At 35.6% G+C, this 22,903-nt stretch overlaps 1 protein-coding gene across 2 annotated transcripts in view; it reads right to left on the bottom strand.

Moving 5' to 3' along the window:
• GRIA2 (glutamate ionotropic receptor AMPA type subunit 2) overlaps window positions 1–22,903 on the bottom strand; it is a 150,330-nt gene that overhangs the window by 25,167 nt on the left and 102,260 nt on the right. For both annotated transcript variants that reach the window (XM_077139691.1, XM_077139690.1), the window contains 5 exons: window positions 7,680–7,847; window positions 7,330–7,434; window positions 6,552–6,662; window positions 4,843–5,049; window positions 3,945–4,315 (listed from right to left, as the gene is read on the bottom strand). In XM_077139691.1, coding sequence (XP_076995806.1) covers window positions 3,945–4,315; window positions 4,843–5,049; window positions 6,552–6,662; window positions 7,330–7,434; window positions 7,680–7,847 — 962 coding nt within the window. The remainder of the gene's footprint in view (window positions 1–3,944; window positions 4,316–4,842; window positions 5,050–6,551; window positions 6,663–7,329; window positions 7,435–7,679; window positions 7,848–22,903) is intronic.

Genomic DNA, 22,903 nt, shown 5'->3' on the forward strand with positions numbered 1-22,903 from the left:
TTCCGATTCCTGGGATCTTTTCTTAGTTGTAATGCCCAAGCAGTTTACAGTATGATCCCATCAAGAAGCAATTTCAATCACCAAGCAAATAATCCATCCAATATTCATAATACATTATCCATGAACAAGAGAATCTAAGGTGGGAATTCAAAACCATATTTACTAACAAATTCACATATTAAAAGAAAGAGTATGCTCTATAGATGTAGCTCTGAATATTGAGGAAATCAATATTTCATTCACCCAACGATGGTCCAAAATCCTCAAAAAATCCTATAATTTCATTAGGTTTTTGAGTGTGCAAAACTATAGGTTTTAGATACAGTACAGGAAGAAAAATTTAAAAACAAAGGTCTAATGCAAAATATATTTCTTATCAAATGAAAATCTGCCACTTCAGGGCATGGGCTGTCATGACCCTGCTTTTTTGTGTCTCCTCCTTAGAAAGAAAAGAAAGCTCAAGGAAAACAAATTAGACATTTAAAAAGTTCGCCAAGATATAAATTCCTATTATGAAATATAATGACATAACAAAGTTTCAGCAACTATAAATCCTTACATAGCAGACTGCTCAAGTCTTTTTCAAAATTCATTACCAATAGTTTATTTCAAAATCTTAGAGAGATAAATATAGATATGCACATACAAATTTAGTTACATACTGTATTAGTTTGAAAGATTTGGTATTACTATGCCCATAAATAAGGCATTTTAGTAACCTTAGCAAACAAACAAAACAATTATTTTCTTTGTTATCAATAGCTCTGCTATCTAACAATTAGACTTATTAGGATGAAAAAGTAAAATTTCTAAAATTTCAAGTCACCAAAATTCGGCAAGTTATTGCTTAAACTAAAACTGAAAATTAACAGGAGAGAATGACCCTTTTGAGGAAATGCACACACGAAATCAAGTTGTTGGGTAAAATATTTGTAAAATAACCTATTTAAGCAATCAAGAAAAAAGGTAGGTAATTTAAAAGTAAAGATTTTTTTTAGATACAAGATCTGTTGCCAAAAGAGAAAAGAAACATTGCAATTAAAAAAAAATAATTAAGAGCCTTTATCACAAAGTCTCTAAATGATGAAAACAATGAAATAAAATATGACGGGATAGAAAAAGTTAAATACTTCTTAGTTATAGTCTGAAAATGACATTAAATATATTTTAAATTTGTGAAAATGCTTATTTTGGCACTGCTACTTTCAAAATATTCACTGTTCATCCCATAATTGTAGGATATGTACCCTCTGTTTGAAAGGGCAGATTAAGTATCTGAGTGTCTGAATCCTTTAAAATAAAAGCTAATTACATGATAATTGTTTTTTACTCCAGTCACTGAATATAAATTTGGAATATGTTTAAAAAACCATTTTTATGTCATTCTATGAGTCAAGATAGAAACATAAACTGTCCTCAATTCCAGTGTTAAGTCGGATCTAATGATATCAAATATGTCAACTTATTTAAAGTATATTGAGTATTTCAAGGAAATTTATTATTTACTTAATTTATAAGCACTTATTAATGTTTCTGAAGGGGCTCCTGAGAAATTTTGTGCAAAGGTGTATATTCAATTTTATTTTTTGATGACAGACAAAAATGTTTTATATAATTAAAAATAAAACTTTCATATTGCAGTACCTACATTAAGGAAGCAAATAAATGCACATATATTATCATTTCTTTTTTCTTTTTGCTTAATAATTGTCTTTATATTTATTATAAATATTCATTTTCTTCCTTTAGAGATTTTGGGGTAAAAACAGAAGCAAGCAGGAGAATAAAAATCATATCCACAGCATATTATTGTCATAATTTCTATGTTCTGTTTTTCAGAAAACTATAGGATATTCTAAACTTAATTTCAGACAAATGACTAAGTCAGTTCAATAGATCACTCTAAATTGAAATTTTAAATGTGTTCTATTAATATTAATAATATAGTGCCATCTTACATATTGTTTGGAAACAGACGATAAATATTTTCATACATTTAAAACAGCATCTCTAAATTTATCTGTGCATTCCATGCATTTTTAAAGATGATAAAGATGCTCTCCTATTCTTTTCTGAACTTGAAAAGCCTTCACTGCATCCTAAGAAATAATGGCTCAGTTCTTTAAAAAAGTTACTACATGTAAAATTGTGGTTAATCATGACTCATGAATGGAATCGAAAGCACACACAAAAGGTAGTTTTTTAGGAAGCAGACATTGAAAATTAGAAGTCCTATTTCATGGTGAGTCCTGGGATAACACTTGGATTGCTAAATGTTCCCTGTGCTTCAGGTCTCTGTGCAATTGTGTGTCCCACTCCTAGATAAGCACAATATACCACAAACAACTTCCTGCAGTGCCGTGATGATGGGGAACAGAGAAAACAAATCTGAGGGTCTATCTATGGGAAACTAGGTCAATATGTGCTCTTTCATGATGAATCCTATAGACTTCTCTCTATTCAAAATGCAGATCAAAGCTGATGTCATCCCAGGATAATTGCCTTGCAATTCAGGACTATGGTGACATTATATTTCATTAGCTTTCTTTCCAAGGTGAACCATTTCATCAGTAAATTATGGAGCAGAATGCTCTCTGAGGTCTCAAGTTAATTAGTTATTTGCCCCCTCAGTATTAGAAAATTCTCTTCCAGTCTTTAAATTAAAGCAGACAAACTAAATATAGGGATGAAAATATGAATTTTTGATACTTTGACAGAGTCATCCTAACGAGATACACATGTATATTGGCATATTTCTAATTCACTGTCATCTTGTAGAGAAGCTGCAGGGAACCTGATGAAACCAAGATTTTTTAGTTTCATATCATTCATTTTAAAAAAGTACCTTACTGTCAGAAAAAACAGATATTGATCATTTCTGCCTTTATCTTATTGTTTTCTTTGTCTCACTGTTTGAAACAGTGAAGCTTTAAATTTTGGGTTTCTCATTTTGTGTTTAGAAGTTAATCGCTTATTTCCATAATTGCTCACAAGGTAACAATATAATGAAATAGTATTAGAAAAGGCACTCTCTTTGCTAGTTACTATGATATCCCATAGAAGCAAAGGGGGATATTCCAGCTCAAATTAAAATGTGCCAGTAGGCTGGTAATCATTTAAGCTCTAAATGTTAAAGTGTTCATGCTTCAAAGAGGAAGATTTATTCCTCTGAAGGGAAGAGTCAGGCATGGCTATCAATCACACCCATGTAGGAACCATAAGCAAAGGTGAAATGCGTTTTGTGTTGTGACCAATTCATTATAATTAGGCATTCTAGTACAGTGTTTAACAGATAATGACGATAGACATGTATGAATTTAGTGCCTGCTGTGAGTGTGCATTACTGTTTCATTTGGCACAAACTTTTGTAACCTATCAGCCATCATTAGTGCAGTATTGTGTATTTCTAGCTATTTGGAAAATATGTTATCACACGTGCCTTTTAATCCAGCAAACAAAACTGGGGAAAAAATCATAATATCTCTCCCTTACCATTTCTACAGGGTAATAATAGGAAAATAAAAAAGATGGGATATGAACAAATGGAGTTTTGCCCAGCAAGTTGTTGCTTTTGTGGTTAATAAATGTTGCCCATTTTCCCATATACAGGCCTGTGTATCAATGCACAGATGACTGTAAAATGAGAATATGCAGCAAAAACACGGTACCCCTCCAAGAAGGCATGGAATGATGACCTTATGCATTTTACAGCCTCTCCAAGGTGTGCATAATTTCACCGTGGAAATAAATGATCAACATTCAAAGAACATTGCTCAAATATTTCACAGCCTTTTGCCGATGGTAAAAGAATGTCCTTGAAGGAGCCTTCGACTGCTCGGACAGGGAGTCGGCAGCTGGCTAGATCTTTGGAGTGAATTTATAGACACCATGAATATCCACTTGAGACCTAAAATGCACAAAGTTGAAGCAGGTGAGTAACCAACCTTGGCGAAATATCGCATCCTTGCTGCATAAAGGCACCCAAGGAAAACCAGAGACTATTAAAAATCCCAAATTCATTAGTGGATTCACTACTTTGGGTTTCTCTTCCATCTTCAAACTCCTCAGTGTGCCACTCGTAGGGGCTAAATCTGCTGACCAGGAATAAAACTACACTGACCCCAATGTAGGCAAAAACAATGCACATCCAGATCTCATAGGCTAAAGGATCAAGAAATGAAAACACTCCTGGTTTGGACTTCTGAGGCTTCTTGATCATGATAGATATCCCGAGGCTCATAAAGGGCTTTGAGAAGTCAATCACCTCTTCTCTCACAAGGGTAATAGTTAATGGAGCAATTGCAATATCAGCTTTCTGTAAGGGAAACAGAGAAGGTGATAGTAGCTGGAGCTATGATCACAGAGGAATCATAATCACATCATTGGATTAAAAAGGAAGTCAGGGAAATGACAATAATTGTTTCCCTGGTAGAATCCGCATAAAGAATGAACAAAAAAGCAATTTATACCTATAAAATTAAAAACATAAAAAAGCAATTAATTCTCCAAGTAACTCTTCTATTCTTATAAATATACAGTATGCTCATTTGACTTGATGATGATAGTTACATCTGTACATATTAACTATGCCTTAGGTGGCCTGTGAACAGTGGGTTTGGCCCATATGTTTTAAGGCAGATGAAATGCAGATCCATCCCGACTACATTAACATGCATGTTTACTTGGGGCTTCAGTCTCTAATTTTTAAAATGGTCACCGGAAATAAGACAGTATTCCAAGGGGGATTTGGGAAACCAACAACATCAGACATTGGTTCTTTGCAGGGAGGCGAGGCCTTCTGTCAAATGTAATGACTTTATCTATGAAAATTGCTGTACTTACCCCATATACAAGCTCTCCAACCATCCCATTCCAAATTTTCGTGTCTGCATCTCTGGCCCCATACTTGCCGTCCCCCACAATTGTCAACTTGTACTTGAACCCACAATGCTTGGCAATTTCTGCAGCCAAGTCAACACAGTAGCCCTCGTAGCGTTCATTGCCTTCAAGCATCTCATGATTTTTCTTCATCATAACATATGGAGATTCCTATATGGAAAGACAGTGCTACAGCTGATTAAAACAGCTATGTTAATCATATGCTCTCATTGAGTTTAATCTTCTAACTCAATAATTACCTCTTAGGTGGAGATACATGTGGAATATAGATAATATGTAATGTTAAGGGGAAGTGTAAGATAATGCTTCCAAAGAAAGTCCTCAAGTGTCTGTCTTTATATATCATCAAGATGGTTTGAACTTAGCCATACCAAAGTAAATAAGAAACTGCAAAGCTAACAGGACGGAATGGCCCTTTTTGTAAAAACGTTTTATAATTTCAAGGACTTAGAGAAGAAGCACGCTGTCAATACATTTTATACTCAACTATGAGTTCTCCATATTCTTATTCTAGGTTAAAGCAATTAGACCAAAAATCTAAATTCACTCAAAACCCTGTGTCACTACTGGGCCAGGGATAATGATAAAATTATTGCCATGGAGATGTGCTGCTTCTATCTCTTCAGGCTTCTGGTCTCATTTCATCTAAGATTTAAAATGTCCTAGAGTGATGCTGCAAGGGCAGCTAGGTAATAACTTCACCTGTGAGCATAAGAAAGAGGAAGTATGGAAAGATGATCCAACACAGCCAATATTCTCCACTGGAAGGTGGCACCAAATATATCTAGAGACTCAGTGAAATAATTCCTCTCAATGGCAACAATCTTAGATGAGGAAGGCAAATATCCTAAAATATATAAGCTGCACTTAAGATATTTTCAAGTGTTTACCAATATTTTTTTCAAATTCCTTATTAGCCTATTTATATTTTCATCTCAATATTTTCAAAGATAATTAATATCATATTTAATCACTGCTTAGTATTCCCCTTTGTAAAACAAAACACAAAAATTGTTTTGTCATACAGTATATCAATATCATTTTCTCCATTTTATTTCCCCAACGGTATGTTATGATGACTCACATCTCTCTTCCATTTAGCAAAGCACAGATATTCAAGATACAATTCAACTGTACCCCATTCATTTAATACGCATTTATTTTGCCCTATCTATGTGCCAACACTGTGTTGTAACTTGGAGTATAAAGAAGAGAGATCATCTTTGTCTTCAAGAAGTTCACCTTTTGGTGTGAAGAAAGAGAAACTACAACATTATTAAATTTTGTAATGAATGTAAAGATAGAGATTTACCCAGAATTTTAAGGGAATAAAGAGGTGGTGCACATGAGAAAACATGAAGAATTCCCCTCAAGAGTCTCCTCAACTGTTCCCCTGGGTATGTTCCTGGGTATGAATTGTCTATTAAGCTAAACCATCGTCTTGAAGAGACAAGGGAAAATTTTAAATGCTTTGGCTAGAGCTTGTGTAGTCCCTTCAACAGAATAAATATGCAATGAATAATGAAAATATTCCCAAAGCAGAACTGTATTAGGTTGGGGATATCCTAAATTATCAACAGAAACTGCCCTTGGCAGATTGTTTTTTCTGAAGAAAACGAGAGAGTAAAACATATGCATATGTAAGTAATTACCAAAATTGTAGTGACAACAACAGTCTTATTCTCAAGCCCAGAAGTGTCATTTCCAGAAGGGAGCTCAGTAAGTGTAACCACCATTTTGTCCACTTCACTCCAGTATCCAATCTGAAAAAGGTTGTAGCAGGTAGGTATATGGATAAACGACCTTTCAATCAGCAAAGTATTAACCCACATCTGAATTCCAAATCACACCCAAAGCCCCAAAGCAACCTTTTTTCTTAACAGAAATGTGTTTTTTTATATGCCTGAATCTAATGAGAATAGAAAAAAACCATAAAAACAAACAAAAATAATTCTTAGATATTGCTTCTCTCTTCAAATTCATTTTTCTTATACTCCAAGGCTACTTTGTGTGGGGGTATTCATACAGAAACATAAATAGAATCAAAACACCAGTATATTGGCCACAACAATTAAAAGAGAGATGTTGAATTTAATAGTTGTATGCATATTGGACCTCGTTAGTTTTTGGTTTCTGAACCAAAGCTCTTTTTCGTCTCATTATTTCTCTATCCTGTCAAAAAAAAATTTTTGTAAGTATAACAGCTCTACTTACAGTTACTTTAAAGTAAATTCTTTTCCAGGGCACTTACCAGAAATGAACAGATTTGATTTAGAAAACAACTTAAAAGATATTATCTGTTTCTGGAAGTCATTAAATTCTCTCTATGTGAATATACGTCTCCAGGACTCCTCGGAAAAGTGAGATGATAAGTTAGCTAACACACCTCCTCACACAGAGAGAACTGACCACAGATCACAAAGCACTTACCTTCCGGGGCCCATTAGTTTTGAGTTCCATGATGTTAATGCTGTAGTTTATTCTTTTTCCATTCTGGTCAAATTTTATATTTCCTGAGAGACCTTCGACTTGAACCTAATGAGTAAAGAGGAACGAAGCACAGTTTTAAATGTCCTTCAACCAAAGATCCAAATGGGGTTCAGGTCAAGAAAACTGCATTGACGAGGTTACTTGTTACTCTTCAACCCACTTTTGCATAGGTAAGAAATACATTTCCCTGTATAGTAAGCATAAGGAATAAAACAAGGACGACTAATTCAGCAGGGAAAAAAGTTAGCGGTCCTGTTGAATCACACTCACAGTCATTTTGAGGGACTGACCTGTTTAAGGGCCCTTTCTATTTCTACACCTTGTCCCCAGGGAACTGCTGGGTTTGCCAAACAGTCTCCAGCATTTCCTCTTCGGGAAATTTCAATCCTCTGTTTGCGAAGGTTGCGGAAAGCTTCCGTCATCACTTGAACGGCATCGTAGGTCAGAGCAGAAGTATACTGGAAAGGATCACATACATTTCACAAGAACAGGAGAAAAGTCAAAAACTCATTGCATGCTGCCAATCAAGATTGCAGCAACCAACCCTTACATTACCGTATAAAAGTTCAGGAATTTAATAATAATTTCTGCCTCTAGAAACCTAAAACTGTAAGAGATAAAGTATGGCATATTGGGTCTTAGGACTGTGCTTCTGATTCTAAACATTTTCTCTTATGCCATCATCTCAGGTATTTTGAGGTGGGTCCTTTCCATGATAATTGTGTTAACATTTGTGCTAACCATTTTCCTATTAGTGCATCACTTTATGGGCTGCTATGAAATTACCAAATGAACATTTCTTCACTGCTTCATGAGGGTTTCATTGCGACAATGTGGAAAGAAAACCCACTAGTCTGAGGATCCTTAGGCTTTAATTTACCCCTGGCAGATACTCACGATGACCTGCAGTCTTCTCAGGAGTGTGCGTTTGGTTTTTAATTTCCCTAGGTAAATTAGCAGATGATTCTGCTAATAGAGAGAGGAAACACCAAACTTTGGAATTTCTATACTCTCTTCATGCTTTAACATTATTTTATAACATTAGCTCCAAATTTATACTCAGATAACAGGGAGACAGCAGAATTCTTACAGGAGCCGGGGGCCAAGCAGAAAAAACTATATGTGTACTAAGCATTATTGGTGGTTAGACGAATATTATCACACGCATGTATGTATTCCACCATCTATCAAACGTATGGCACTGCCATTGTGAATGATAAATTACAGTTTAATGTAAAGCTTTACTTATGGCTGAGGAAAGTTCTGTCACTAAGTATTTCTCAGTCTCTGACTATTGAAAGTACAGTGGAGCTGGGGGGTGGGGCAATATGCAATACCAAACTCAATTTGTGAAATTCTAAACTCTCCACCACAAATAGGAAATAGGTACTCAATATTTCCAAATAATCTCATCCATTCCTATGTTAGTCAGTTCTTCCACTCTCAAAAATGACTGCTTCATATTTCCTGGTAACTTCTTAAAACGCTGAAACATCTTCACATTTCTCTTCCTTTAAATGTCAGTGGATTATCTTGCCTTCCATGTCACCATGAAAAGGAAGCTATCCGACAAGAACCCCCTTATTTTTCAGCCATAAAACTACAAAGCTCTCCAGGCTCCAGCCTCCCCAGCTTCCCCCCTGTGGCAGCTCATGAGGTAGCGATAGTCCTACCTCAGATGACCTCTCCTGCTGTGCATTGATCCCATTCCTCTAATCTTCTTAAGAACATTGTTTCTGCAATTACACCCTCAATATCCTACATCAGCATCTTTTCTCTCTCTACTGGATCATCTCTATCAGAAGCCTGACTGCTCTAAACTCTCCCGTCTAATTCAATACATGCGCATATACGTGCAGACTTCCTCTTAGCCTCACAACTTCTTCCAATTTCTACCCATTCTTCTGTCGCTTTCACATTTGTGCTCTCCACCTGTCGTCCTCCCCCTGAGTGATCTCAGTCAACCCACAGCTTTAAACACCATCCACGCACTCAAACATTATCTCTTCGGTGATGTGCTTCTCACCAGCCAACCCCCACTCGCTCTCCTTTATAGGACCCTGTTTATTTTCTTCATACACTTTTGCCAGTATCTAGTTATCTTATCCATGTATTCTTTATGTGTCTATTTTTCCTCTCCTTCCTACTAGAATATTTGTGCCAGGGAACTAGAGAACTTGTGCGTCACCGCTAAGTTCTCAGAACCCAAGGCAGAGGCAGGCACTGGAACGGCCCTGGTTGGGGGTTGGCAGGTTATAAGTAGCAAGTTCTAACCAAGCTTGGGTAAGAGCAACCTCCAGAGTAGCCACTCAACTTTCTTAAGAATAAAAGCAGGAAGGTCAGAGACCTTATACGGCCTCTGTCCTTATGGAATTCAAATTCTCTCCTAGTCCAACAAAAAGATATATAAGCAGGTAATCACAATATAACCTGTCATAGCGTTTGAGTTAATCCTATGCTAAACAGACATTTCTCTTATTGCAGGTCTTTTTTTTTTTTTTGATATGGAAGATCTTACAGTAAGGCATGTGAGAAAATAGTTTATGTGTGCAATTTATCCTCTGTATGCTGTCTGAAACTCTTTAAGCCTCCATTTTTTATGCTAAAAATAGTAGAGTGATGTTATCAGTCATTTAAACTTTGCATGACTTAGTTTAGTTGAATTGCTTACATTTTATCTCATAAAAGAATCAATCTGATGGGATACTTTGGAGGAAGGAAGAAGAGAAAGAGAAGATGATTGTGAGGCTTTGTGTGCTGTGATTGAGTGCTGTAACTGTGATAAGATATTCAGATTTATCTTTAACTTTTCTTTCTAAAATTTCATCTCATATGCAACCCGCTATGCAACGTCACTTCACGCCTATGTCTGAATCCTTACTTACATGCGTAATTATCTCCTGATTGGTTGCACTTAAGTTGCCCACAGAAATTTCAAACTAGACAGGTCCAAATAAAATCCATTACCATTCCTTTAAAAATCTGCAATCTTTTCCTTTAAACTGTAGAGGCAAAAAAACTGCAAAAATAGAGCATGCTGCAGTTCCCTTTAGGCAGCTTGAATTGTGCTTTATTTATGGCTTGAATTGCATCTCCCAAAAAGATATGTTAATGTCTTAACCCCCAGTACTTCAACATTCTGAGGTACATGTAGTTGAAAAGGGGGTCCTTGCAGATGCAATTAGTTAAGGTGAGGTCACAATGCAGTAGGGTAGGCTCTGAATCAAGTATGGCTGATGTTCTCATAAAAAGAGAGAAAACATAGGGACAGGGACATGCAGGGGAGAAGGCTCCAAGAAAATGGAGTCAGAGACTGCTGGACTTCTGCAGTTAGAAGCCATGAAAAGCTAAGCATTGCTGGCCACCAGTAGAAACAAGGGGGAAAAAAAAAGGATTCTTACCTAGGCATATAATAGAGAACATGACCTTAGTGGCACCTTGATTTTGGACACCAGAACTAAGAGAATTAATATCTGTTGTGTTAAGTCACCACCAAGTTTATGGTAATTTGTTTCAGTAGCCCTAGAAAATTAGTACAGCAGTTTATACTCCTAGATCCAAAATTCCATTTCTGGAAAACTACCCAAAGAAAATGTTCTAAATTTCAAGCCATTTTCATGCAAAAATGTTCATTTCAGTATGAGGTAATATGCAAAAATTGAAAACAACTGACAGTTTTTACCATAAGAGAATGTCAATAAATGGTGCGTTCTGCCTTGAAATAATTGCAGCTATTAAAAAGTGATACTAAAAAAGTGATACTAATAAAAAAGTAAGTGACAACATGAATAATGTTATAATAAAATGAGCAAAAAACAGTATTATTACAACTAAATTTAAAAGGAAACTTTTCAACAAATAAAGGAAAGAAATTTAAAAATAAATATACCCTTTAAATAAAGAAAGAAAAAAGCAAAAATTTTATTAGAGGGCTGAAACATAGGTAATTTTATTTCTTTTCCAAAAATTCTATAATAATATACACGTAAAATTTTAAGTCTTTTAAAATATTATATCAAGAGCATTGCTTTAAATCACATCTACTTAAAAAAAAGACACCTCAGATAAATAAGAAACATCACATTAGGTAGTGTCGCTTCAATTAAGTGTTTTTATTTTCCTAGGGAAAGAAAGCACTTGCTTTCTTATAGAAACAATCAGTTCATTGCAATGCAATTCTTGCAATAAAGTCTAGATCAGTGCATAGGAAATGAAACCTAAATTTGAAAGGAAAAATATTGCAATATGCATTAAGCAATTATGATGATAACTAAGTCCAAAAGTCTTCATTGAGTCTGTTTGTTCACATTACTATGAAAAACCTATGAAGCCATTACTAAATGTTTTAGAGGCCTATAAACATTGGTGAACTGCATTTAAAATAAGATTAGGTTGACTGAACTAAAAGCATTCAGGTCCATGCAAGCATATTATAATTATGATTCAGAACATTCACACACTCAGAAGAAAAAATCCTTTCAATCTTTTTCAAATGTTCAAATCTAATGAAGTCTCAAATCCATTATCGTTTTAAATTAAAAGTCACATTCACAGAAATGTAATTCTGGGTTGAGAGAAAATCGACAGCCTCTCTATCTAAAACTTCCATTTGTTTGTATTTTGGACATGTGGCTCATTTATTTTGCTAAACAAGTTAGTTCACATATTTTATTGGATAGTTAAATACTTCAGTTTTATTTTACCTTTCACTAAACTAGATGTAAATTAATTTGAGGAGAACATGATGTTAATGTAACTAGCTTCTTTCAGAGAAATGGTTCACCTGTTTCTTGATATTTATGTTCTGTAAAATCCCTCAGCTGAGTTTGAAAATTTATACTTCGGTGGGGTCCATTATGTTTTGCAGTGCTATATCACAATGATATCACAACCATGCTTTTAGAAGAAATCTGGAAAAACATTAAAGGTCCATTTTCCAACTGTGCTTTCGATTCCATTCTAAGTGCATATTTATTGAGGCATTTTTCAAAAATAGAATGAAATATTCATTCTAAACATGTTTATGTCCAATAGTCATCAGACAAACCACTCAATGCACATTGCCATAATCAATGATACCAGGAAACAGTATTCTAACAACCAAAAATAAAAAATGGGGAGGTGATGAAAAGAAGCTATGTGTATGCTTCAAAATTGAATGAGTAGTTTTTATACCAGGAGTGACACCCGCAATTGAGGATTCCTTCTGGAAAGACATTGCCTGCAGCCTGGCCCTGGAAGCTGTGAATAGCAAAATCCTCCTGCAAAGGGGATTGTGTTCATCAAGCCTGCCCTCCCCTACTTCAGAAAAAACAAGAGATGCTCTCTAAAATGCCCTTCAAACAACGACTTATGGAATTTGTTGAGATCACTGCCACCAGCAACACAAATGCAATTCAAGATTATTTCCAAGAGCTCACAAAGGCGAGAACGGTACCTCGGGTCTTTATTGGAAAAGGCTGCATAGTGGATGTTCTGATCTAACAAATATGCAAAAGAGTGGGGAACTGGAGACCCGGCTATGACAAACTGAAGCTCTAAGATAATGACAGCAGAGCATACCCCAATGATATCCTCTGTGAGAGCTGGATGGCCTCACCAATGATGACAGCACTTCTTGGTAGTTGGATCTGGGGCCGTTCTTACCCAACTACAGCAGCTTTTTATTTAAATTCTGAAATGCATTAATCAAAATAATAACAACAATAATGGGAATGGTGTTGAGGGGAGGCTTTTGTTCTTTTAGATCAGATGTAAAAAGTAGACCCACTTTCCCGACACCATGCGGGTGAAAAGATGGATGGACCATCTTGGGTTTCTTCTGGATTGGCCTTTTGGGTGCAAAAAGACCATGACAAGCTCTTGTTTCAGATTCATCCTTTGACCCAAAAGATTTTCTTTCTCTTTGATATGTTTTTCCTACTGTTCATGTGCCAGCAGCCCTCTACCTCTGAATCAGTGTTTCTCAGCCACTACCATGTTTATTCTAAGTCCTCCAGTCTGAATCTATATTTGGTCTTCAAAATACCCAATAGTCAAAAATATCTCGCTGAGTTTGACCTTCTAGAGTCTACATTAGGAAATCAATAGCTTCTTAAAAGAGCTTTTTCAAACTACATGCACAACCCCCTTCACCATTTTTACACCACCGCATCCTATATTGAGAAACACTGCCCTAAGCCAGTGGTCTCAACCTTGACAACTTAAGAGTTCTCAGGGAAAATGTTCAACAATCCCATGAAAAGTCTGGGGACCCAACCTGAGAAATGATGCATGAAAAGTTAAGCATTGTCACGTTCTCACGTGGTGACACAGGGGTCAGAGACACAAGTGCAGATGCTGCAATCATGTGGCAATATTTTTATTTAAGATGCTTGTCCACATAGTTCTGATTTTAGATTACCATCAAAATTAAAATGCAAAATTAAAGAAGCATCATAGATATCTTCTGGCTCCCTCCCCAAGTATATGCCTGTGGAAGGAGCTAAATTTGAGAAACACTTTCCTCAATGATTCGCAATTTTTCTTTTTCCTATTTTTCTCTTTGAAAAGTTAAGAATCCTTACCATATAATTTAATTTTGTCTTCCAGAATTGTAAAATTATGCTTATTTCCTTTTATGTACTTTAGTATGGATAATTTATTTTCTAATAAAAAAGAACTCAGAGATGATGACTGTTATTTTTGTTCAATTCTTTTCCAGGTCTCAAAACTTAAGAAAATGGTATTAATGTGAAATACACAGACTTAAAGCTTTATTCATGTTTGCCTACTGCCATTATAAGTAAAAGTACATATTGCTGTCGAAAAAAAATGAAATGAGTATTCAAAAAGGATAAATGAGTTATAGTAAAAATGTTATGGGTTATTATAATGTCACATCTATTCCTAATAATATGTAATCTAAGCCACACTAAAAAAATTCATTCAAATAAGAAATATTAAATTTTCAGTACAGGAAGTATAAAAAAATTTTCCATGAATAGCCACTTTTTAAATTTTCCTTGACACTTGAAATTTAGTTGAATAGTGTAGAAAACAGGCTCAAGATGGGTTTGCCACTTAGGTGCTCTGTTGTCTTGGTCAACTTAACTAAACTGTCTGAGTCTATGACTTCCAAAGCAGTGAAATAAAGATAGCATCACCAGTCCTGTCTACCTCGTGGGGGTACTAGATAAGAAGGTGAGAATAAAAGAAAGAATTCATGTTTATTCAGTCTTCTATGTGTCAAATCTGACCTGGATAATTTCCTACTAAGTCCTTTTAAAAATATCCAGTGCACAAATATTTTTATTGCAATTGTTACAGATGAAGATTCCAAGTTTAAAAGGTTTATCTTACCAAGGGTCACAAAAATAATGTATGGACAGAGGTAGGATTTGAACACAGATCTCTGTGATTTCGGTGTAACGAGGCTGACCAACCACCCCAGTTTTCCTGGGATTGTCTCAGTTTTAGAGTAGAAAGTGTGAAGGCCTCTGTTCCAGGTATCCCTCAGCAGTGGTCATTAAAACAGCTTGTTTTAATGATATTTCTGAAAAGCACTATTCTCTTCCAAAAGAGTTTTGTTTTCCAGGAAGCTCAAGAAATGGCCTAATAAAGGCCTGGAGAGATCCAGCAGTAAACATTTCTGTTTAACTTTGTTCAATCGGTATTGCCCAAAGTAATTAGGATTTTTACAATTTCCTAATACCAATAACTTTCCATAGAAAATAGTGTTTTATGTAACATATTTTGGGATGATAAAAATTTTATGGGCTGGTAAATTGTAGATATCTTTTGAATAGCAACAATTATTTACTTAAATAAAATTAGTATACGCAATTATATTTCTCTAGAGAATCTTACACAATATGCCTCTCAGTCTCTTCATTTTGCAAAATAATTATCAACAAAGTAAAAAATTATGTGTTCTAGAAGAAAGAAAACAAATTTTAGGAGGTTTTTTGTTTCTTCTTTTAATTGTCATCAATGACTGTGCTGGTTTGAAAGGATACATGTACCCTAGAAAAGCCATATTTTAATCCTAATCCTATTTTGAAAATGCAGCCATTTCTTCTAATCCCTATTCCGTATTGTATGTTTGAAATTGTAATTAGATCATCTCCCTGGAGATGTGATTTAATCAAAGGTGTTTGTTGCGCTGGGTTGGGTCTTGATTAGTTTACTGGAATCCTATGAAAAAGGAAATATTTTAGAGAAAGAGAGATTCAGTGAGAGAAGAGCAGAATGAAATAGGCACAAGAAGCAGAGTCTGTGACCTGCAGCCAGCAACCTTTGGAGATGAAGAAGGAAAATGCCTCCAGGGGAGCTTCATGAAACAGGAAGCCAGGCGAAGAAGCTAGCAGATGAAGCCATGTCGCCATGTGCCCTTCCAGATGAGAGAAGAACCCCGACCATGTTCACCATGTGCCTTTCCAGATGCGACAGAAATTCTGACTGTGTTCACCATGTGCCTTTCTACTTGAGAGAGAAACCCTGAACTTTATCGGCCTTCTTGAACCAAGGTATTTTTTCCTGGATACCTTAGATTGGACATTTCTTCAGACTTGTTTTAATTAGGCCATTTTCTTGGCCTTAGAACTGTAAATGAGCAACTTATTAAATTCCCCTTTTTAAAAGCCATTCTGTGTCTGGTATATCACATTCCAGCAGCCAGCAAACTAGAGCAATGATGGAGAACTGAATAGAGTCGTGGGACAAAGAAAAATAGTAGGAAATGCATTAGATACTTAAAATTATTCACTCGTCTTAATTTCAAATTCTACTGCAGTTCACCCTCTGGAGCAGAGCTGTCTGTGAGAAGGTCATCTTTAATTTACTGTAAAGTGTTTTGAACATGTGCTCTTTGAAACTTCACCGCATAAAGGCATAAAAATTCAATATCCTTGGTAAGCATACAAGCTGGGTCACAATTTCCAAGGATGAAAAGAGAACTCCATTGGCAAGCAAACAAAATTAGCATTCCGTATTATTCTCTATGAATAATAAAAATAATTACTTTTTAATCCTCTATGAATAAAGCCATTTGATATAAAAGGAATCCATACAAATAATCCATTCTTGCATAAATTAACCAGGTTGCCTAAATTTATCCAGATTGGCTACAGACCCTGAAAGGAAATTTTACATAAGGACCAAAACCTTTATATTCAGAAACTTTAGATTTACTTGTGGGTTCAGATTTTTAGATTAAAACTAATCAGATGAACTACAGGGGGAAAGAAGAGACTCAAATCAAGGTATTTTCTGGGTTTGATTTATCATATGTAAAGACTGACTTAATGGCAGAGCTCTTATTTTATTGCCTATATAAATTCATTTCCCTGCCTCTCCCCATTGGTCAGGAATTTTCTAACAGGGCTTTTGTTCCCTATTTTAATAACCTATGAAAACAACAACAAATATTGTCTGGGCTAATTTAGGAATTGATTTTGTAATCTGGAGATCAGAGATGTCTGTCTGCTAGTCACTACAATCTTTGAGAGACAGAAGAACCACTGAAAGTGTCACAGATTCAGCAAAAATTAGAACTGCTAAAGCAAGTTTTATGGGTGATTAAATTAGCATTTCATAAAATCGTGGATTTATAGTATTGGTAGAAGCCTTAGAGAAAACTTACCACTTGTTCCCTTTATGAATAAAAAATGTGGAAATGAGATATAGGCCCAGATACTCTAAGAGATAATTACAGTAATTAGTAATGCATTTTTATTTTTAAAATGGTTACTATGTATATAAATGCTGTAAAAGATTACTTTATCAATTAATTTTTAGTCAACATAAAATTTTTCATTTAAGGGCTTATTTCAGTCATACACACACTTTTTAAACTATAAATGATAATAATCATCTGATAAATGATAAATAATCTGGATTGTGACCGGGTGAAATGTTTTAACATTAGGTGCTAATGTGACAACTGCAGTTTGGGTGAGTTAAGCCCTCAAGGAGCTAAATTAATTATCTTGGGTCAACAGGGTGTTATTAAAGGCATGACATTAATTACTGGACTGAGAAGATTATACTATTTTCAGAAAGGTCTAATAACTCTCTTAGGATAGCAATCAAGAAAGTTTGTACCTGGGCTTTAAATGGTTTCCAGAGTGCAACAGGACTCTTTAGGGAAAGCCATTACCTAGTGGGCCACACAAGCATCAGCCAAGGGTTACTGTTGAATTCCTTAATACCCACAGAATATTCTAGACTCAAAAGCAAAACTGAGGCTACCGCATGTCAAGTTAGAACGGTAGTCATATCTCGTAAGTTATTGTTGGAGACACTGAAAACACTAAAAGTTACATCTAAAACCAGAAAGATTCACAAATTATTTTTGCGATAGTGGCAAATGATCATTGGATCTTTTTCTTGTTTTTTTGTTTGTTTGTTTTAAGGAAAGTAACAGGCCTACTTCAATTGTGCTATATAAATTCAGTTACAATGATAGATCAGGTCAGATTGCAACCCTTACTTTACACTCCATCAAGTAAAATAACCCACTACTTTTCTATCATGGATGAACAAAGACACAACAGCAAATGCTGAGACAGAAATTAAAACTTGATTTCATAAAATTGATAATGACAATTTTTTGTCTTTCTCCGTGTTTTGATAGTTTTAGTATTCACTTTTATTATCCAGTTGATTTCTCTTTATTTCAACAAACATGTATTGCATGCCTACTCTGTGCAAAGTGCTGTATAAGATTTTAGGCCAATAAAAGACAGTCTGTCTTTTAAGATCTCATTTTTATTCCACAAGTATCTCTCAACTGAATTTATATCAGTATGTTACATACGAATGGTTGTAATTTTTTAATCATTATTTCTTTTATAAGTAAAGAAATTAAAAGAATTTGTGAATGTACAAATCCTTTTTTCCCTTGTTACAACCACAAAAAAGACCCTCTCTTATTTCTCTTGCCTGGATTGTTTGAAATATTTTCAAAAGCTTCTCTGATGTCACCCGTCACTCTTCCAATCTCTTTTTACCAGGGAGTTATAGTAATAAATCCATTATCATTTGACTCTCCTCTAGTGGTTCTCTGTTGCTCTCAGATTAAGACAAAAAAAAAAAATCTCAGTATGTCAAAAAGGCCCATGATATATGGATCCTGCATATGTCTAAAATATGATCTCTCAAAATTCCCTTCCAGCCGTAGGGAAATATTTAAATTTTTTTGCATTTAGGGCTTCACATATTTTGTTTCCTCTATCTAGATGCCATCACCTCTTCTCTCCTTTCTCCTAAATCCTACTTCTCCTCCAAGTCTCAACTTCCATGTTGCTTTCTCCAAGAAGCCCTCCTTTACTTCCAGAATCTGGATTAGGAGCTTCTTACAGGTGTTACCACATTACCTCTGCTTATCTCAATTCATTCATTCAGAAAGCCTTCATAAAATAGCTACTATATGCCAGATTTTATTCTAGGAGCTTGATATATGCAACACGTAAACAAACAAAGAAAAAAATCTCTGCCTCCACGGAACTTACTTTCTAGTCAAAGGAGTCAGGCAACAAACAACATATTGAATAAGTTAATAATAAATATAGTATGCTAGGAGGTAATAATGAGGAAAATAAAAACGGTGCCAGAACAAAAAACAGTGGAGAATATGCTGATGCGTGGAGCAGATTACTATTTTAAATGAAGTGCCCACTATTGGATTACTTGAGAAGATGGCAAGTGAGAATTCTACCACTGAGCCACCATTGCACCACCCAGAAGATGGCTTTTGAACAAATACTTAAAGGTTGAGGAGACTTAGATATATAGATATTTAAGGGGAGAATATTCCAGAAGAGGAAATAGTCAATGCAAAGGCCCTAAGGTAGGAGCATGCCTGATGTGATTAAGGAAGAGCCAGGAAGTCAGTGTAGATGAAGCAGAAGGGGCAAGGGGGAGAGTGACAGAATACCTGGGGACCTGTAAGCCACTGAGATGATGTTGGCTTTTATTCTGAATAAATTAAGAGCCATTGAAGGGTTTGGAATATAATAGTGACGTAAATTTGTTTATGAAATTCATGTCATTGCTTCTCTGTTTTAAAAGAACCAGGAATACCAAAGTTTGGGGCAAGTGTGGAAGCAGGGAAACCAGCTAGGAGACTTCTGGAATAATGATGGTAGAAAGATGATGATGGTTGGACTCAAGGCAGTCACAGAGCAGGTGGAAGGAAGTGAGGCAGAGCTGATAGGATTTCCTGACAGACTGGATGTGGCAAAAGAGAGGAATTGAGGACAATGTCAAGTTCTCAGCCTAAGAAGAAACCGAACAGATGGAGTTTCCCTCAAATAAGATGCGAAAGACTACAGAAGGAATAGTTTACAGGGGCTATGAGTGGTGGTAGGGAATCAGAAGTTCAACTTGAGGTACATTGTCCCTGAGATGCCAATGACAATTTGCATCAATACACTTTTTACACTATAAGGTTATTGCTGGTTTCTAATTTGAAGTGAACTCCTTGAAAACTCCTTGAAAACCAGAAAATGCCTAGAACGATGTCTACCACTCAACAGAAACTCTATAACTATGTGTTGAATAGAAAAATGGATAGACAGATGAAGGAATGTCGCCCCCAAATTAGCACAACAGTGAAAGAGTAAGATTTAGAATCAGGACCATGACTCTAGAGTTATTTTTCTATACATATGTAAGAATAAAGAAATTTAAATATTTGCAATTTATACTTGGTGGTTATTAGATATGTTCAAATATTGAACATTTAATATTTTGTACTCTTTTATTTGTTGGATAAAATTATTTTTAATTAAGACACTATGGATGCTGCATTAACTTTTGTGGAACACTAAAATACATTTTGAAACAATCATTTATTTCCCATGACTTGATACGATTCATATAATTTCCAACGCTTAACCATGGAGAAAAATTGATGCAATGAACTGTATTTTTATAGGTTTTTATGCCCATAGCACAAATTTTTATTGTACTATAGTAAAAGTGATTTAAATCACCAGTGTACCTGATACACTCAATGACCCAGAAGACAACATAAAAGGAAGTTATCCTATTAGAGATTTTGATTTATTTTGCTCCCTTTCCTTAAGCAGATCATATATTGAGAGTATGCTACTCATTCTTATTTAGGGAATTCTGTAGAGTCTTCTACATAGTTTTTCTTCTTTTCTCCCACCAATGGAAATAGAAATAATTATGGAAGCCATGTCCTATAATTACTACCTCTTACATCTGCTCACAATTCAAGAGCCTCTACTCTTCCAACATACCCCCTTCACCCATCCTGAATATTTATGTTCTTGCAGCAGTGAAAAATGTACAGTTCCCTGAATAAATCATGCTGTTCATAATTTTGAACATTAATGCTAATCACTACATATGTTGCTTTTTCCCAAGCACCCTCTCTTGCTTTCTCTCCTGCTCACCATGTGCAAAACTCTGCTCAGGTGTTCCTTCTCTGGAAGATTTCCCTGACGTCCCTTCCCCACAATGTCCTAATCGTGTGCAGGAATCTGGCATATTTTCCATGCATCAGTCTATTATATTTGCTTATTGATATGTATGTCTCTTCTAGAAGACTCTGGATTTGCAAGGGTAGGATTCACAGACTTTTCATTTTTTTTTGTATTTGGTTCCTGACTCTGTGGTACATGAGTAATGAGTGTTTGTGTTGGGAAGAACTCCCACCCAAATCCATCCTCTGCCTCACAGTTTTTCTAATGACCTTTCCTGACTTTAAATAAACCTAACAAAAGAGGCCTCCAGGAGGGAAAAATCACACAATGCAATAGTTGAAGTAGGCCTTTGCAATCAACTGTAATTTTCTCAAGTTAGGAAACGGATGGGAAAATAAAATGAACAATTATGGGCACCTAGTTTGTTTCCAAACTTGTGCTAAATCTTTGTATTATTTCATCTTCACAACAACCTGGAAATCAACAAGCATTTGGCAGATGAAAACCATGGGTCCAAGGTCAAACAGTGATTCAAAGCCTAAATTTTCAAACAGACAAAACAGTGCTCTTTGCAACACACTACAGTAAAGGGTCATCGTGATCTTCTGAAATCTGCCAGAAGCAAAGGAAAGGGCGGTATCAAAGGAGGGGAAATGCCACCGTGGAGGGAGGCAGACAGAGGTCACCATGTAGAGTGAAATGTGGCAATAGGTTGTAACACAAATTTAGCACTATTCATGGACAAAGAGCTCTTAGACTCCAAATTTCATTTTACATTTTGATGCAGGGCATCTGAACTTTAGTAATGGTATGACACAGAAGCGGAAAAACAAATCCCATTTTGCTTTCATCCTTCTCACAGCAGGCAGCAGTAGGAGGCAACACTATGACTAACAGAGTATTCGAAAGGAACATGTTTGTTCCATTTAAGGATAAATGCCACATGCCTTCTTCATCAGAAAACTTTAATGGTACCATCGCTATATGGATGGAAGCCTGAAAATCTGCAGAACAGGATCAGCAGTTGGAGCTCTACAAGAGGACAAGTGAACACATTGCTGCAAACTGAAAGATCAGGTGTCTGTTTGCCCTCCCAGTAAACTCGTTACAGGATGGTACAGCAACACGACCACACTATAAACATTATAAATGCTGAATCTCAATCTAGGTCACCAAACAGGAAGTCATATAGTTTTTAGTAATAATAAACTCTGAGTTGTTCTTTAACATCCTATGGAAAGCTATTCTGAATTTGACTTAAAATTAAAAGAATCCATCTGTACACCCAAAGGTAGAGAACTTCAAAGCTGCTAATCCTTGTCTAGGACAAATTTCACATCCCGACATAAACTAAAAGGCTATATCTGTTAACTCTGTTTTTTTTTCTATTATATGTAGAAACACACAAACAAGTAAACTTTATGGTGTCTAATCAGGTGTAACTGTGAGAGCAATTGAAATAACATTGTTTCTGACTCATTCAGATGCAATCCACGTTGTAACACACAAACAAGCAAACAGAATCACTGTACATTTGAAAATGTTTCGCAACTTTTGCTCTTAAACCTCTAGTTTCATAAAAAATGGAAATATCACTTCATCCCATTCATTCCTCAGTCCACACTTAACCAGGCTTTACTCTAATCTCTACTGTTGATAGGACACCAACAGAAGCAAAAACAAAAACGAAAACAAAAAACACTCTCCATAACAGAAATGATTTAGCATGTGGAGCTAAATATACGCATTTAGCATGTGGAGCTAAATATACGCATTTAGCATGTGGAGCTAAATATACGCATGTAGCATGTGGGGCTAAATATACGCATTCGCACATACACACAATAAAACATATCAAGTAAACAAGGAAAGACTTCAGTGTGTCCAAACCTCTTCCAGACAAAAGAATAGTCTGGATAGCACTTGTACCAAAGCAGGGCATTATATCAAGTCAGCAAAAATTCTCTGCGACTGCATAAAGCATTATGTATATTTTTTAATTGGCAAAGCTAATCGAGATACTTATCTTCCTCTTGAACTGTCCCAGAGACTAGGCTTCTCACCAGCAGTTGTTTATA

The sequence above is a fragment of the Tamandua tetradactyla genome, chromosome 22, assembly GCF_023851605.1.
Source record: "Tamandua tetradactyla isolate mTamTet1 chromosome 22, mTamTet1.pri, whole genome shotgun sequence".
NCBI lineage: Eukaryota > Metazoa > Chordata > Mammalia > Pilosa > Myrmecophagidae > Tamandua > Tamandua tetradactyla.